This window comes from Exophiala viscosa, assembly GCF_022695815.1.
Source record: "Exophiala viscosa unplaced genomic scaffold EDD37scaffold_1, whole genome shotgun sequence".
NCBI lineage: Eukaryota > Fungi > Ascomycota > Eurotiomycetes > Chaetothyriales > Herpotrichiellaceae > Exophiala > Exophiala viscosa.
Genome location: NW_026944353.1, coordinates 5,054,139 through 5,071,515, shown reverse-complemented (window position 1 = coordinate 5,071,515; position 17,377 = coordinate 5,054,139). Strand labels below are relative to the sequence as shown.

The 17,377-nt window shown below is 51.3% G+C and overlaps 6 protein-coding genes across 6 annotated transcripts; 1 reads left to right on the top strand and 5 right to left on the bottom strand.

Moving 5' to 3' along the window:
* Window positions 1–124: 124 nt before the first annotated feature.
* EDD37DRAFT_558763 (uncharacterized protein) lies at window positions 125–5,305 on the top strand (the record flags this gene model as incomplete). The annotated part of the gene is made up of 1 exon (XM_062813763.1): window positions 125–5,305. The coding sequence occupies one exon, from the start codon at window positions 125–127 to the stop codon at window positions 5,303–5,305; it is 5,181 nt and encodes a 1,726-aa protein (XP_062676278.1).
* Window positions 5,306–5,736: 431 nt separating this feature from the next.
* On the bottom strand, window positions 5,737–7,181 carry EDD37DRAFT_557359 (vacuolar protein sorting-associated protein 26-domain-containing protein; the record flags this gene model as incomplete). Its single annotated transcript, XM_062813701.1, has 5 exons — window positions 5,737–5,870; window positions 6,115–6,231; window positions 6,345–6,369; window positions 6,418–6,890; window positions 6,962–7,181. The coding sequence occupies 5 exons, from the start codon at window positions 7,179–7,181 to the stop codon at window positions 5,737–5,739; spliced, it is 969 nt and encodes a 322-aa protein (XP_062676277.1).
* A 282-nt stretch (window positions 7,182–7,463) lies between these two features.
* On the bottom strand, window positions 7,464–9,688 carry EDD37DRAFT_619382 (cytochrome P450). Its single transcript, XM_062815863.1, has 6 exons — window positions 9,377–9,688; window positions 9,225–9,316; window positions 9,143–9,176; window positions 8,893–9,091; window positions 8,460–8,843; window positions 7,464–8,396 (listed from the first exon to the last, which is right to left on the bottom strand). The coding sequence occupies exons 1-6, from the start codon at window positions 9,621–9,623 to the stop codon at window positions 7,946–7,948; spliced, it is 1,407 nt and encodes a 468-aa protein (XP_062676276.1). The 5' UTR covers window positions 9,624–9,688; the 3' UTR covers window positions 7,464–7,945.
* Window positions 9,689–10,450: 762 nt separating this feature from the next.
* On the bottom strand, window positions 10,451–12,056 carry EDD37DRAFT_672599 (aldehyde dehydrogenase domain-containing protein; the record flags this gene model as incomplete). Its single annotated transcript, XM_062819447.1, has 2 exons — window positions 10,451–10,645; window positions 10,765–12,056. 2 exons carry the CDS (start codon window positions 12,054–12,056, stop codon window positions 10,501–10,503), a joined length of 1,437 nt encoding a protein of 478 aa, XP_062676275.1. The 3' UTR covers window positions 10,451–10,500.
* A 902-nt stretch (window positions 12,057–12,958) lies between these two features.
* EDD37DRAFT_685042 (putative choline and nitrogen mustard permease) lies at window positions 12,959–14,516 on the bottom strand (the record flags this gene model as incomplete). The annotated part of the gene is made up of 3 exons (XM_062819882.1): window positions 12,959–14,100; window positions 14,122–14,205; window positions 14,267–14,516. 3 exons carry the CDS (start codon window positions 14,514–14,516, stop codon window positions 12,959–12,961), a joined length of 1,476 nt encoding a protein of 491 aa, XP_062676274.1.
* An 853-nt stretch (window positions 14,517–15,369) lies between these two features.
* Window positions 15,370–17,329, bottom strand: EDD37DRAFT_662208 (putative choline dehydrogenase; the record flags this gene model as incomplete). The annotated part of the gene is made up of 3 exons (XM_062819151.1): window positions 15,370–16,238; window positions 16,297–16,886; window positions 16,935–17,329. The coding sequence occupies 3 exons, from the start codon at window positions 17,327–17,329 to the stop codon at window positions 15,370–15,372; spliced, it is 1,854 nt and encodes a 617-aa protein (XP_062676273.1).
* Between the last annotated feature and the right edge of the window lie 48 nt (window positions 17,330–17,377).

Genomic DNA, 17,377 nt, shown 5'->3' with positions numbered 1-17,377 from the left:
AGTACAATCACAGCGGACAACTGTTCAGCGAATACAAGTCAATGTCAGGCTCATGTCATGCCTTCGTTTTGATACCGCTGAATCCATGATCTTGCACACACCATCATGAAATGCTTTGGCAGGGATGACGCATGCATTTCTTCAATCCGAATTGACAAGCCTGATATCCGAGTCCAGAAGAAGATACAATGATGTTCGCACCGCAGCTGAGCAGTCGCTCAGTGACCTTAAAGCCATTTCGGTGACATCAGAGTCACAGTTGGCTGGCGACTTGCTACGGCGACCTCAATTCATTGACCCTTTTGTCCTTGCCTGCAAATCCAAGAATGCCAAACTTGTCATTAGTGGAACCAGCTGTTTACAACGCTTGACCGCCAGCAAAGCTATCGCCCGGGCCAGGCTTCGAGAGCTTTTAGACGCCTTGCACGATGCCGTGGCCTCAGGCTATGAGCCACAGCTCAAAATTCTCCAGACCCTGCCTTCGCTGCTTCAACTATATGAGAGCGACTTGCATGACGATTTGCTAGCAAAAGCACTGGAGACATGCGCGGCTCTGCAGTCCAGCAAAGCCGCCATCGTGAGCAATACAGCCGCGGCGACCTTCCAACAGCTCGCGTCAACGGTTTTTGATCAAGCAAGCAAGGGAGAGTCCACCCGCCTTTCCAGTGATAGTAACTCGAAAAGCGACGAGAGAGACAATGAAACACCCAAGGTCTTCTCAGACGACGCGACACGTTTATTCAATGATTTCTGTCTGCTTCTCGATCAACAGCAAGCGCAGTTTCTGAAGTTGGAAAGCCTCCCGTCGGCATTGCTACTGGAAACACTGCAAATGATTTTCTCCAATCATGCATCGTTCGTTGCATCTCAGCTTGACCTTCTGCATGATGAACTGGAGCACCTCGTACAAGGACTCCTGCGGATTTTGGCCCGAAGGGACGCCTTTGGCGAGGTTGTCCGTGCTTTGTCCATCGTCTTCCTCATACTCCAAAACTTTGCCAATGATCTCCGGACACACTTGCAGCCTCTGTTGTCTCTAGTTGTCGAGGGTTTGGAAAAAGAGGGTAACCCGTTGTGGAAACGTACGCTTTGCCTGGAGTTTTTCCGCAACATATGCTCGGATTTTGGTGTTTTCAGAAGCACATTTGAATTGTTTGACAGTGTCAAGGAGGCGAATGATAAAGTCATCGGGCAATTCATGTCTGCACTGGTTCGCATTGCGGCAGAAGATCCATCTTTAATTGGTTTGGGCCGACAATCTACTGTACCTGTGCAAAGGACAAACGACGCCAAAAGCGAAGAAGCGGCATCTATCGAGGCCCAAGGTCTAGCTGGCGCTATCACGTCTGTGTCTACAGGAGATTCGAACACCACGGGGATCAGCATGGAATGGAGTTTACCATCGTCACCACTGATGGACCAGCCTGAAAAGCACAACCCACCCGCCATACCTAGCACCTACATATACTCACTCGTGTTGGGTTGCATCGCTTCATTTTGTGAAGGCATATCCAAATTTGTCATGCCTCTGAGCGTCCCAAGCCGTTCTGCACAACGAGAGGCTACAGAAAATGCGCAAGGAGACGGTTCAGGGACGGATCCTGTCGGTAACGGCGTCAACGGCTCTTCCAACAGATCTACTATCCCGACGAGCAAATACCATCGTCTTATAAATCCTCTCACATTGACGCATCACCCAGGATTCCCTCAAATCCAGACTTGTGCCGCCATGATCGAAGCGTGCTGGCCTGCAGCTCTTGCGACTTGCTCAACGTTTCTCAATTCCGCTTTAGACGCAGAGTTCTATCACATTCTGATACGGTCAGTTCAAAAGCTTGCTCAGGTCTCTGGTGTACTGGAACTTTCAACACCCCGGGATGCGCTACTCACTACCTTGGCCAAGGCTTCCGTTCCAAATAATGCAAGCAGCATTATCTCCAACTCGCAGCACGCAAGGACACCTCGCATTGGTGGGCCAGAAAATGATGACCTTCATGACGAGGTTAAACCAGCTACAGAGGCTCCTCCCACTCCCACTTTTCAGGTCACCACTTCCCCTCTCAACGTACGGCATTTGCTGTGCCTTCGAGCTTTGTTGAACCTGGGCATTGCCCTTGGTCCGACGCTCGAACAGGATGCGTGGTTCATTATCATCGAAACCATGCATACGGTTGAAGCCTTAACAGCGCTGCCCACTGTGGCCCCTGCAACACCTCAGACTGCAAGTCCTCGCATTGGAGGTCCCGGAAGCGAGGGTCAAGCTACTCTTGCTGGCGAGATAGCGTCTGTGCAAGCCGCCACGAAAAGAATGTTAGAGAGCACAAGAACGTACAACCGGGAGGCATTCTCTATAGTTGTTCAGGCATTGTTCCGCCTCCTTGGCGATACTGGCTCTGACACTGACTCGCCATCAACGGAGGAGCTCATCACATCTCCTATCTCGCCGGGCAGGCCTGGGCCCCGATCACCGTATCGGACAAGCCGTACCATATCGGCTTTGTGGACCAATTCCAAGACATTTGATCTGGAGATCGGCTTCGTTCTCGGGAAAATCAGCGAGATATCACGCATCAACATCACGCGCTTCGTATCTTTGTCGGAGCAGTCTTGTTCGTGGGACCTGATAGGCCGGAGACTCTTGCGCATTTTGCAAGACAGTGGCTTCCCCGGCCCTCACCGTATCCACTCCGCCAGCATTTTGGATCTGGTAGCTATGGAGACAATGAAACTGCTTGACAACCCTCAACTTGACGCGAAGGAGGCAAATACCGTCAGATTTAGATGTCTACATTCATTGCTGGAGCAGTTGCAATCGCTTGAGCAGACCACGCTCAACAAAATTGACACTGTGGGGCTGGAGATTCACAAAAGACTGCTGGAGGCGCTGGAGACCATCTTGAGTGATAGCGGAGACTCGCTGGACAGTGCTTGGTCGACGCCGTTGACCATATTGTCAATGACGTTCTTGAAAAGAGGACAGGCGTCACTGACATCTGACACTGCCTCTGTCGATCACGACGAGAGTGATGAGCACAATGGTCAAATCCTGCGTGTTGCGTTCAGGTCCATTCAGCTCATCACGTCCGATTTTCTAGGTGCTCTCACGAAAAGGTCGCTGTTCAGCCTGGCCCGGCTACTACGACAATTTGGCTCCCAGTCTTACGATCTCAATGTGGCACTCACAAGTACCACCCTGTTATGGAGTCTCACTTCGCATATATTGACCAGCATTGAGAATATAGAGCTTAGGGAAATACCAGCCTCTGACACCGAACTGAAAGACGACTCTCCGAATCCGACTTCTGACACACTATGGAGCATCACATTACTACAGCTGGTCGCGTTATGCAAGGACGAACGTTCTGATGTTCGCAATGCGGCCACAAGGGTACTTCTCAAGATGCTTGATGCATCCAGTGAAAGTCTCGACCCAAACGCCTGGTCTGTCACTCTCGTAATTGGGCCTTCGAGTGCCATCCGCTATTGCGTTCAGCAGTGTTTGTCGCATGAAGAGGATGCAGAGTGGCTCGCTTCAGCTGCCCAATTGACCGACGGTACGGTGCAGCTTATCTGTCAGAATTTGGCCGTGATCGTCAAGCATGAAGCTTTCAAGGATACGTGGCTTCGCATCCTCGACATATTCGAAGACCTCCTAAGTTTGAGCTCTCTTTCAGCCTCAGCGCTGGCCTTCACCAGTATCTCGAGGTTGTTGACTTCTCTACAGACCTTGGAGAAGGACAAATCAGACTTGCTTGCACCCGTACTGCAATTGTGGGCCTCAAATCACCCTGCTGAAATATTACAGTCAATTCACCCTGGTGAAAGGCGAGGTGAAGTCGAAAGTGTACCGAATCAACCCGCGGTGACCGCACACATCCAGACCATCATTGAAGCGGACAAGACCAGTGCCGAGGCGGTGGCGAACTTTCAACTCGACGAGCGTGAGATGGTATCTTTGTTGATGGACTCAATCGAAAAGACTGTCTTGTTGAGCACACACCCTGCCTATACCAGCGATGTCAAGTCCTTGGCGCCAGAACAGCAGGAAGCATGCAGTGCACTGTTGATTTTGAAGCGCCTGCTTGGCGGTGATACTGCTCAGTATTCCCGGTATCTGCTTCGCCTCGTGAAGCTCAGTCTATCTATCCAAGCTGGAAAGGTCGGGACACAGACGAAGAAGTCGGCGATTCACAAAGCGGTGCAGAAGCCCACGTTCATAGCTTTTGCGAGTGCCTGCCTGGGAAGCCTGAAAGGCCTTGTGCTGGAGCATGTCGACGATGCCAATCTCATACACACGCTGGCCCTACAAGAGTCGTTCGAGACCCTGTCCGCATTGATCAAAACAAAGTATACAGATCTTCCGACCAACAATCAGGCACCACTGTGGCGAAGTGCCACCGTCACGGCGGTGGTCACCTTGGAGGCTGTGCAAAAGCGTGTCAAGCAGAACAGCAGTGCTGGGAGTTTGTCCGAGCTTGGCAACTTATCGGGTGCAGTCATCACTGTGGCATCGAGTGTGCTACAGCCCGGCGGCCTAGCCAATCCACCGCTCAAGCACGGTGAAGATACACTCCTCGACGACGAAAACTTCGACATTGACCACTTCCGACTATTCCATGCCGCTGTTGTTGCTGTCTTTCAGCACGACGGGATCGATTCAGCATGCCGCCAATACGCCATTACACTATTCAAAGCATCGCTGCTCTCGAAGCCGTGGTTCCACGACCTCCCGGATAACCTCAGCGCCGAACCACTGAAAGATCTGCTGAAGGTAAGGCCAGGCAGCTTGCACCAGCCTGTCTTCGCCGTCCGTCGTAGGACGTGCTACGCCGCGATGGACGCCCTGTTTGAGCTTGTACAGCGACATCCGGAACAGGATGGCTCGGAGTCTGGCTCGGATGAATTGGCTCGCGCGGCGTGTCCGTACCTGCTTCTACGTGTGGTGCATCCTTTGAAAACCTTCCTTGCCGACCAGCGATTACGGGGACTCACCCCACCACCAATGCCGCAACAGGTGGAGTTACAAACTGTTCTCACCAAGTTTGTTCAATTGCGCAGCAATACGAGGGCGCTTAGGGATCTGACTGGAGGTCGTGGCGCAGATGACAAGGGTGATGGTGGTAAACAGCACTTGCGGATCTTGTATTCGTTTATTTTACGGGTGCAGAAGTTCTGGCGTGAGCTACCAAGATTGAAAGCCGAAGGCGCGTGGCAGGCTGATGAGCCGGGCAGGGGCATTGAGCAGGCGTTGGACCAATGGAGCATGGATATAGCGCAGACATGGAGTGCCGATTTGAGCGCGTAAAATGTTTGAAAGCACCCAAACGACTTAGACGGTAATAGACAGCGAAGAAAAAGACGTCCTGGAATCTTATTTGCATTACAGTGCTGGTATAATGTGGAGCAACTATGCAGCCACGACAGAAGGGAGCTCGATGGCTCTGACCGACCGGCTTGAACTCCTCCTTCATAGGATTTCTCCAGGCGCTGGTTCGGAGTTGATCTTATGTGTTTGTAACGTGTAGATCTGGTGAGCCAGATACTTGTCGTCGGGTGATAGAGGCCGATTTTCGGGCAGCATCAGTTGTGGGGATTTCTGTCTGCAAGTCTTACAGAGTGTGGCCACTGTCGTCTGTGAATCGTCGGGGTAAGCATGCCCTGGTTGCGTGATATGTCTAGTGCTATGCAGCACTCGATATCGAAATGGTAGACCTGAAAAGGCTCTCGGACGACAGATCAAGCAGGTGTCGGCCGCTCTGGCATGGTCAGTTTGCCTCCTATTCCTGGCTGATCGATAGCCAATGTCGGAAGTGTATCTGGCGCCTGTCGGTACAGGACGATCTCTGATTGCTTGAAATATCGACGAGCGTCTAGAAGCCGAAGATGTGTCAGTGTTTGCGTGTATGCAGACGATGGCGTTTTGGGGGATGCAGATGTAAATGTTGGGGGTTGGCCAATGTTTGGGGTTCAATAGCCGACGCCACGTTCGCTGTGGGGGATGAGGATCGTGGGGTTCCGCCATGTACAGATCAAAAGGACAGCAAAAGAGTATTCAACAAGGCATATGGCTGCAATCCTTCGTGGCAGCAGACGTAAGTTGCACTGTAGACGTACCTTCATCAATCAAGACAAGACTGAGGTAGTATCTCGTGGAGAATTTCTTATTCACATCGCGGAAGGTCGGCGTCAGGTCGAAGCCTCCGAGGAACAGTCGAATTGGGATCGTTTCTCCTGGTCTTTAGATCAGCATCGCGGTCGACTAGCCATGAAATGTGTGTGAACGCCGGTATCATGCCAGCCAACTCCGAAAATCGGATATCAGGTGGGCGCTTAGGCGAACGTACCTCGTGAAGGAGAGCCATCCATTATCTGACAAAATTAGCAACGTTCTTTCGAGATCCGAAGGGTTGGTCTCACCTCAAATCGCACTAACGTCTCACTTTCATTATATTGGTTGGGTGCAACTCCCGTCGTCTCTCTCCGAATGATGGACAGTTCCATGTGCTTGATTTTCAGTCTGACCAGCAAGAAGTATATTCGGCCGACGATGACATCTTTGAGGTGATATTTGCTTTTCGAGTACTCGAACTCGATGTGTAGGCAGTCTTCAATACCCACATCCATCTTTATCGAGCTGTTGGTCTCGGGTGGTATCCGATAGGTGTAGACCCAAATGTCCTTCTCACGGATCACGTCTGCCATTCTTCTTGAGACCGTAACCCGAATGAAATAGCGTAACTTGACGTTGATGCCGTTGTAGGATTCGTATTGCTTCTCAATGTTTTTGAAGTTGAAGGGGAAGGTTTGAGGGTGTTGCAGTTCACCAGGTGCTGCAAGCTCTTGTCCGAGTGAGAGGAATTCGTAGTGGTTTCCACGGTCGAAGAACATTTCTGAATCGGCTCCTGTCAGCCTGGCTTGCTTCGCGCTGCGCCGTCCACGCTGGCGAGAGTGAAAGACATACCAATAAGTCCGATGAACTGGACCTTTATGCCTGTGTGTTCTAATCGCTTCCCATCTTTTGGTCTGACTGTGACGGCACCTTTTACGGATTCACCATCGAGATACAGCGGCGCCTTCTCTCGCCTGTTCTTGTCAAGCTTAACGTCGACAGTCTGTCGGTCATCAGCGTCCTCGAGGACGATGTCTATGTCGACCGGGGTGGAGAAGAAGAAGGATGACATGTCGGCAGAGATGGAAGAAGTGCGCAGGTTCTGTTACTACATGCGTCGTCTGACGAGAGAAAGACAGTAGTGGGAGTGCAAGGAAAGCATGAAATGAGGATGTCTACACGCGAGCGTGCAACGGTGAGGTCGCTGGTACGGTTGGTTGTCAGCGTGCCTGGCCATGCTGCGCTCCTGCCGCGGCCAATGACAGATGTGATCAGCGCCAAGGGCGCCAGACCTGATACAGAACGACTAAATACTAGTCCGTACTGTAGACTAAGTACAAAGCATTCGACAATCTGTCTCTATTGCTATTATCTTTGATTGATTTTGCATAACAAGTATGTTTACTCCTTGGAGAGGTTCTCGTTGCTAGAGTACCGGAGTCATTACGACTCGCAGTATCAACTGCGCCGAGAACACTATGCGCGCGTAGCGAACACCTCGTCTCGCACACAATGGTCCTTTAAGTTAGGACTTCATTTCAGACCGTTGACCACCCTCAGCTTCACTGCATCCGCAACCTCATACTGTCTCAGCGTCGAACGAGCTTACAATCGAGACCAATCTGCCTGTTGAACCAGGTAGACCTAGTCCCCCATTCCCTGTCGGGGTTGGCAAGTTCCAGACGATAGTCACGCAGTAGCTGTGGGAACATCTTGTATATCTCAGCGATGGAAATCTGGCACAGAGGTTAGCCCGTAGCGCACCAAAGTTCTAGGAGGGCAGGACTTACGTGTCTCCCGACACAACTCCGCGATCCGCCACCAAACTACTTTTTGTTAGCAGACAGCAATGAACAAGCAGCAGGATGCTCTCACCTGGAACATATAGCGGTCCATATTTGCAGCGTCCCCTTCGATCCAGCGATCTGGGTTGAACACATCGGCGTCGTCTCCGAAGATGCTCTTGTCGAGGTGAATAACTCCCGAGTAAATGCCAACTTTGCTGCCGGCAGGGAAATATCGACCGCTGATTTCCTTTCCGCCTGCTGGGACTGTTCGAGGCAAGGTGAAACCCACTGATGGATGCATACGCATACCCTCCTTGCAGCAAGCAATCAGGTATGGCAGTTTGGAAGCCTCAGAGAATCGGACAGTTGGAGTGCTGAGTTCACCTCTTGCAGTCGCCTCATCAATCTCGTCCTGCAACTTCTTGTAGTACTTGGGGTTCTTCATCAGAAAGTACAGAATCGATCGCATGGCGATGGCAGTGGTATCTGATCCAGCGAAACTAGACGCACACGTGCGTTAGACAACGGTTCGCGAGCTCGATATAGATCGGAGGAACACCTACATGGCGACGTAGGACTCTTGCTCAATGTCGGCAAGCAAAAAGTGGCCATCGGCTCCTTTGCCCTGCTGAACGTTGAAAAGCTTTTGCAGGATGTCAGTACGACCAACCTTCCCTTCTTGCAGTTCCTTTGTTCGCGTTGTCACGACATCGCTTGCTGCTTGTCGAATGGCGACGATAGACAGAATCGCATCCCTGATACGCTTGAGCCCGAGATTTGCCAGGAAGGGTCGCACGGAGCGTAGATAATCTGGCAGAACAAAATTGGTCGCAAGAACAGGCAAGTAGGAATCCAAGGAAGTGATATAAGCGCCGTAGTCCGAGCGGGTTTCCATGAAGCCGAACATTTTGCCAAAGAAGAGAGTTCCGACCACATCAAAGGCGTACCTGGGCGACGAGTCAATCAGTGATGACACAAACTGAACGAACAACCTACATCTGTAGCCACATTCCGAAGTCAAAATTCTGGCCACTATCGGCATACTCCCCCATTCGTTGGATGAACAATTGAGAACACTCGTCAATGTATGTCTCTGATTCGAGTATGCTTGACATGGAGTATGCATTGTTGACAAGCCGGCGTCTTTCAGCATGCTCTTTCTCATCTCGAGCCGAGAAGAGATCCGGATGTGGCGCTAGGTCACAAGATCAAAACAAGATTGAAGCAAGAGGGAGGAGATACTTACACATGTGCGTCGCAAAGGGATCGTAGAAGTCGGTCTGCATCCTCGTTAGCCCATATGTGTGAAGTTGTCTCCGTATGCTTGCCTTCGTGAAGCCACTCGAGACCGAGTAGATGATTTTGATAGCCTCAGGATCACCAATGGACACCTCATCCGGGGCAATGCGGACCATGCGGCCTTCAATGCGTCTCAGTATTAGGACAGGCCTTCAAGAATTTGACGCTGTGAGAAGATTACCGTATTTTTTGTGCACTGCGACCAAGACCTTGTCGACATCTCCGCTTTCGACCATGTAGGCTATCCAGAGGCGCGAGACCGAGGCCCAAAATGGACCTGGTATGTCGGCATATGGGTGTAGTGTCCGCGCATAGATCAGCCATCCGACCGAATAGATGAGAACACTGGCAGCTGCGAAGAGCGACGCGACCTTGAAGAGGTCGCCAAGACCATAGAGGCCTCCAAGCACAGAGAAACTCAACGTCATCTTGAGATTTCTTTCGAGAAGCGAAACAGAATGAAAAGCAGCGACTGTCGAAGTGTACTTCCTGGCTACTGGACGTGTAACGACATCAAATACCTGAGCATGGAAGGAAAATACATGGACGCGAAGGATCCCTCGTCCAATGGCATTGTCCACGGGAACCCACCTGCTGAGACTGGCTTCGCAACGACATGTAAGCGATATGAGAGCGGTCTCCTATGGTGGCCCGTTGTTCCATTGAGGGTCTTGGGGCAGTACTCCCAATCCGACCGTGTTTGATTGGCGTGCGTAGCGGTCGAGGATGGGGGAGAACTAGGCGGAGGAGACGCACGGGTAGTTCGATTCAGCCAAACGGTTGGTTATCGCTTAGCGGAAGTCGTTGCCTAAGTAGTGAGCCCGGAGCGATAAGCATCCAGGGTTTGTCGATCCGGGTGCTTGCTTGCTCCATCAGATTGAGTTCAACGGACGGGATGTTCATCCCCATTCGTCTCCAACGTCGTCCCTATAACCACGGCGCAAAAATACCTGTTAATGCACCGCATAAAGGAAAGGAACCAGTCTAGACGCCTCCGTGCACTGCACAATTTGCGTGTCGTGACTGCATGTGAATGGGTGGCATGATGAATGTTGCATGGGCATTTTGTCACTGGGTCCGGAGAGAGCTGTTCAGGGGTAGCCATTTCTAGGGGTCTGCTTGCCAGTCATCATGTCCTGGGGCGAGGTGAATGATCAGATCGACAAATTCTGGATCTACATGGAAACAGCGAGCATGTGAAACAACAGGACGCTACTGAAAGATGTGATAGATCGACATTCCATTCACACTGCTTGCTAGCTTTGTAGTAATCTCGTTTTTGTTTCTACGTGCACTGTCAACTCGTCACACTTTGAACCTGATTGTCTTCGTTGTCATGAATTCAGCAACCCCCCACTTTCCACCGAAGCGTCCTGTGCCGCTTGACTTGAACCCGCCATGAGGGAGAGTAGGCTCGTCGTGGATTGTAGATCCATTGATATGAACCGCCCTGCACGTGTATCGTTAGCCTGTATGCCAAAAAGAATGGCAAGGAAACATGGTTGAAGGCATGGATGAGGACTGGAGGTCGGCTGAGGTGATCCCAGCCCACCTCAGCTTTGTACTTACCCACTATCAATTCTTTTGGCCACTTTGATTGCCTCAGGCAGATTGCCCCAGACGCTTGCTGAAAGGCCGTATTCAGTATCGTTCGCAACACGAACAGCCTCGTCCATGGTGGGCACCACTATCAGTGATAGTACAGGACCGAAGGACTCGGTGTAAAAGAGCTTGGACTTTTCGACATTTTTGAGGACCACAGGTTGGAGTGATCGTGTTGTGCCACTGGTAGCTGTGGGTTCTCCAGCGACGATCGCTGCTCCATTCGCTGTGGCGTCTTCTAGTAGTTCTTGCACCTTCTGCACTCCAGAGGTCTGTATCGCTGGTTGAGGTTTGTATGAGCTAGACGGGTACATCTCCTTGTAAGTCTGTGCGAGGGCAGTCTCCAGATCTGCGGCAACGCTGTCAAGAACAATGATTCTCTCCGCGGCCATGCATACCTGGCCGGCATGCGCGTTGGATGACCAAGCTGCCGACATTGCCACTGATTTGACGTCGGCCCCTTCCAGGACGATAATGGGTGCCTTGCCACCCAGTTCAAGCAAGATAGGCTTGAGCTCTCGAGCGGCTTGTTGTGCAAGAATACGACCCACAATAGTCGACCCCGTGAAGTTGATCTTGCGCACAGCTGGATGCTTTATCAACGCACCGATGACTTCGGGACCACGTGCAGGCTCATGGGCCACGACATTGACCACACCAGGCGGGAATCCAGCGTCCCTGAAGCATTCCGCAAGCAGAAAGTGGCTTCGTGCGCTCAGCTCTGAAGCTTTCAGCACTACTGTGTTTCCGCCTGCAAGTGGGTATGCAATAGACCGGGTTCCTAGAAGGACTGGAGCATTCCAGGGCGCGATCGAAAGTACCACTCCGAAAGGAACTTTGTAGACCAGAGCGGTCGAATCGGGCTCGAGTGTTGGAGGCGACTCAGCGGTAATAGAAGATATGAGACTAGCCGCTTCGCGCAGAATGAAAACACTCATGTCACAATCGAAGTCAGCCCAGTCTCGAGCTGCAGCCGTTTCTTGCATGGAAATCTGCTTTAGCTCTTCAATTCGAGCAGCCAGTTTGTCGGCGGCTTTGAGTAGCAAATCTCTTCGCTCGAGATAGCTCATCCCCGACCATATAGGGAATGCTCGTTGAGCAGCCTCGGCGGCAGCATTGGCTTCTTTAGCAGTTGACCCATACGCTTTCCACAGCTCGATACCTGTCTGTGGGTCGCAGACCCCGAAGGTATGGTCTGTCTTGGTATCGACTCCATCAATGATTAAGGGCACTGGCCCTGATGCAGTGTTTCCGTTCATTTTGGTTATCGGTCCTTGAGGTTATACCTGCTCAAGACCGGCCTTGAGATGTGCGCTTAATTGTGCTCAGCTTGGATAGGGTTCGGAAAAGCCTGATCTTGGTTCAACAGCAATGCGTAAACGGCAGGACAAGGATGTTGACGTGGTCGAGAGGAGTGACTGTGATCAATTGCACCTTACGAAACATCGACTCTCGCTCCTGATTTTCAAGAGGCTTGAGATCAAACCCCAGACACATAAAGCCATTTGTCGGTTCCACTAGTGTGTTCAATGTCGTTTGCATACCTATCAGATAGTGATATTAGGTAGTCAGCGATTGAGCGTCCTTAACCAGGAGCCGGGTAGCACTTTCCGGCTTTGTACCGATCCCATACATGGGATGTCCGTTGCCGGGTGGGGCTTTATCTCTGGCAATCATGTATCGAGATTCAATCCAGACAATCTGCGAGTATCAGCCGTAATGCCTTCTGGCAATACTGGTCCTGTATCTCAAGCGTGGGGCGTACATGGGGCAGTCCCGTTGAGCACTGGAAGATCATTTGATTCGCATGACAAGAGAGCTGTCGTTATCTCTAGGGTGTTGGACATAGTGGGCGTCTGATCGGCCATGTGCAAAGCTGGGCCGTAGTGCTACCAACGGGGATTTTGCCAGGGACTCCTTTACAAGCTTACCAGTCTGTGCTTAGACATCCAGTACTGTTTCTTGCTCGTTGGCGTGACCTATTGCACCACTGCGGATGTCAAGCATCACTGAAGAGAATCTCTCACAAGTTGTAAGTCTAGCGTAACTGTTGGTGCTTGCAGCATTTCAGTTGTAATAACTGACTTAGGTACATGATGCATCTATTGCACTATCTGAATCCAATCGAGTTCGCACCAAATTTCCGACACCAATTCTCTTGTTACTCCGAAGTGAGGAGTACACCATGATCCATGACCCGCTCAGGGGTCGTGTATTTCTTGCGTGAATGAAACACCCAATTCAATCCCGCAATCATTGCGGTCGCAGCGAACACGGGAGAGGTGTAATTCATGTAGTCTCCAGTGACCGGCATATAATAAGGCATACACAGCCAAACAGTGATGAAAGCGACCCAGATAACCGATAAGACACTCAAGACCAGTCCGGCAGGGCGGCCGAGATTGATGTAATGCGGCTTTTGCAACTGGCGTCGGCCACCCATCAGTGCAGCCAGTATGGTAACACCATAGGACAAGAACAAGAACGCGGTACCGGCGCCGAGAATTGCGTTGAGCGCAATGGCAGATCCAAGTTCAATGAGTCCAATCAAAGCGACTCCCACGGTACCGAACAACAAAGAGTTGACAGGCAAGCGTGAGCGGCTGCTGACGGTTCCCTGGTTTTTGGAAAAGGGAACACCGCCATCTCTTGCAAATGACCACCAGACTCTGCTAAACGCGGTCATGAGGGTGGCACAGGCGAACAGCAGGACCAGGATGAATATCAGCATGGTTACGATGGTCAACCCCATTGAATCCAAAGAGTCCAGAAGAAGTTGGGCGATAGGTTCGCCACCGACTGGAGTGAGTAGATTTTCGGTGTTTGTCACACAGAACATGTACACCAGTATCATGACCAGACCACTGATGGCGCTGAGCACTGCGTTCCCTATCATGACTTGTGGCACTTGGCGATCCGGTCGAGGCATCTCTTCCGAGAGATGTGCTGCAGAGTCAAAGGCAGTGACCGCGGTAAGTCCAGGAAGCAAGCCAAGACAGAAAACCACTCCATTAGAGTCCCAGCCAGTGTAGTTGACGATGTCGACAAAGACATACTTAGCACTCTGTTTTGGATGTGCCCGCACCAGAAGAGCAACCATGACGATGATTGTCCCCACATTGATGAAAACGACCAGCATCTTGAGAAAAGCCGGGTAGATCTTGAAGAATGGCCAGTTGATGGCGAGAGCGAATAGTGCGCAAAGTAGGTATATAATCCAGTAATGCCATGGCAATATGACGAACGACGAATGGCATATGGCGACCAAGGCCCATATCAGTTGAGAGGTAATGAGGCAACAGGCTGCGGTCCAGCAGAACCAACCAGCGCTGGCAAGCCAGCCGACAACGTAGCTGAGTCCGCGGGCATACTTCTTGGGAGCCAGTTCGGCGGTCCAGAAAATCTGGCCTGCAGCATAAAGGTTAACAAGGACGTCCGAAGTGCCTTTTGAGAGTACTGGGAGACTGACCTGATGAATGCGGGTACACCGCAGACATTTCTGCCAGGACGAGGCAAATCATCATGGCAAAAATGCTGCACAGAATGAAACCGAAGAAGAAGACCGGGCTGCCACCAACTCCTACCACGACAGAAAGATAGGTTCCAATGGCAATCGGTGCGGATGTGGCGGAGTAGCTCACACCAAGCGTACTCCAGATGCTGAATTTCTGCTTGAGTTTGACATCGACGTGGTGAGATTCGCCAATCTTGACTTCCATCGGTCCGTTAGAGCCTTCCTCTGACACAGGCCCGACTGGCTTGATGCCGGAATCTGTCGGCTCCTTCTCCGTCAGACCAGGGTTGTAGTTGTCGGTCACGGCCGAATAGACTGTGGCATGTTCCATGGAAGCCATCGTTTCGAGGTCTAAATTTCGACGGGTGTCGGTCTTAAGGAGAATTGCGGTGAAGTCTGGAAAAGGCCTTGGGATCAAAGGCTAGACAGCTTTAGAGGGAGAAGAGCCGCACAGTCCGGTTGCAGGAGCGCAACTTGACGCATGTATATACAACCATGATATCTCCAAGCCGCGTCCAGCCAATGCTCTTCGCAGCTGTCATGTCGACGATCAGCTTGATAACTATTCCCCACTCAAGCTCTACACGTTAGATAGGACCGAAGTCTGCAAATCGAGATAAGAGCAAATGCTGTTGGCAAGTTGGCCGTCAATACCTCGTAGATCCGAGTTGAACTAAGCTTTCCTTCCCATAGCTTGTTCAGTGGGTCCTTATCGAAAACCGGTAATGTGGCCCCCCCCCACTATTCGCTTACCCGTGTTCTGGGGTCCGAAGCTTGATCGATCCAGATAGTGTGCCGTCCTGAGGAACCGGTTCCGGATGGTAATCTTATCTGAGTCTGGAGAAGGCAAAAGTCCATTCGGTACATCATTGAGGCTAAATTGTCGACGCGTATTCCGCGGAACAGCTCCAAACGAAGCAGATTGTTCTAGGCCTGATACACAGACGCACGACAATTGAGCGTCGTTATTACCAGTATCTAGAAATGCGTTCTGATGATTCGTTGATGCGCACCAATCAGATCAAAACAGTTTGGACATTTCTGATATCCGCCGCGCTTTACAGCTTTGCGGCAGGTGCTCGAGACCATGATTGCTTGATCAGGTCTGCTGCTTTCTCCGCTACTGCATATATGGTAGCCTGTATGTGTGCGCTCACGTGTAGCGGGAAGATGCTAGCGTCAACGACTCTCACATTCGCTGTCCCATATACCTTCAAGTCAGAATCCACAACACCGCCTTTGTCCTGGGGCAACATGGCACATGTCCCAATGGGGTGCCAGTCTGTGATTGTGTTGTCCCCCAGCCAAGCTGTCCATGCGCTCTCTGAGTCGGTCGCCTTCTCTGGAGGATGAACACGCTTCGTGATGATTGAGTTGAGTGGTCTCGTCTTGGCAATCTTGTCACCGAAGATCTGTGCCTTAGCCATGATCTGGAGATCGAGTTGACCTGGGCCTTGGTAGTACTGAGGGTCAACGAATACCTTCTCATGCGGTGATGATGGGTCGATGTGAATGCATCCCCGACTGTATGGATATTGCAAAATCTGCAGTAACGATGCGTATTTCTTGCCCGGCACGCTCTCGAAGAAGGGGCTGTAATTCTGATGATCCAGGATGTACTCCACCTGACCCAGGCGCGACTCAGGTGAAAATTGCCGTGCCAGTATCCGATTCAATGCCAGCTCGCGTTGCCCGATGCTGGGATTTTCTTTAGACACGCACGATTGTGCCGCCTGCTCCAGGCGCGAAGCTTGTGCTTCCCCAACGAATGTTCTCAAAGGCAAGTATGCCATTGAGCCTGGAGTGGCGGTCAGAATCCCTGTCATGGACTTTTTGTATAGGTCTTCGGCTTCTTGCGCGAATTCTGCACGGGCAAGGTCTTGTGGTGTTACCACATCGTCGACTAATTCGTACACAGCGACGCTCACTAGAGCTCAATGTTAGAAAACCCTCAACAATACGATGGTTGGAATTCGAGAACTCACTCATGTGTTCTTGTAGATTTTCTCCAACATTCACATTCGACACCTTCGGAACGATGTTTGCCTCAGACAAGATTTCAGGGTTGCCGATCCCTGACAGCTCAAGTAGCTGGGGAGAACCAACCGCACCGCAACAAAGGATCACCTCGCGGGAACAGGAGGCTACAAAGCTGCTGTTCTCACCATTGACAGTAAAGCTGACCCCTCTAGCTACCAGGTCGTTCTGTCGACGGTGCTGTCCAAAAATGATTTCTGTGGTCATTGCCTCGGTAAGCACAAAGAGATTCTTTCTCGAGGCGGAGGGTACGTAATACGCCGTCGCCGAATAGCTTCTCGTTTGCGTTTTGGGATCCACGCTGGTCAAAGTCGTCCAGGCGCCGACATTAGAGCCTCCAAAATGTGCTGTGTTGGTCTCGACCCCCAGATTCTGTAGCGCAGCATGCCAATACTTGTGGGTTTCGGCAAAAAAGGGTTGGTACGTGGTAAAGACAGGCCCCTCCATACCATGATCCGAAATGGTGTGATGACCCTGGAATTTGTCCACCAGCTCCTTCGGTGGCAACTGCAAGCGTTCTGATTTTTGGAAGTAGGACCTGAAAGTGGTCAGCCGAACTCCTGGCAAACAGTACTACGTTGATTACCGGAGGCCTTCCCAATTCCAACCTGCATTGCCCAGGTCTTCCCAGGCATCATAGTCTTCTTTGCAGCCGCGATTCCAGACCATGAAATTCATCGCACTTGTCCCACCCAGCATCTTTCCTCTCGGCCATGGCAGCTCTCTTCCATTGAGGCCGCTCTGGGGTGTTGTCTTGAAATCCCAGTCATATTTTGTACCTATCGTTTGCCCAAACTTGCCAGGTACGTTGACAGCAGGCTCATCGAAAACAGGAGGTCCTGCTTCCAACACGCCTACAAGTATATTCAGATCCTCACTGAGTCGTGCAGCAACAACAAGACCTGCTGTTCCGCCCCCCACGACAAGATAGTCAAATTTGATCTGGGAGAACTTCTCCGCTGTACATTGTTTGGTTGACATTGCTGGAGGTTTCACCTGTATCCCTGCAGGCGTCTTGTAGGTGTTGCA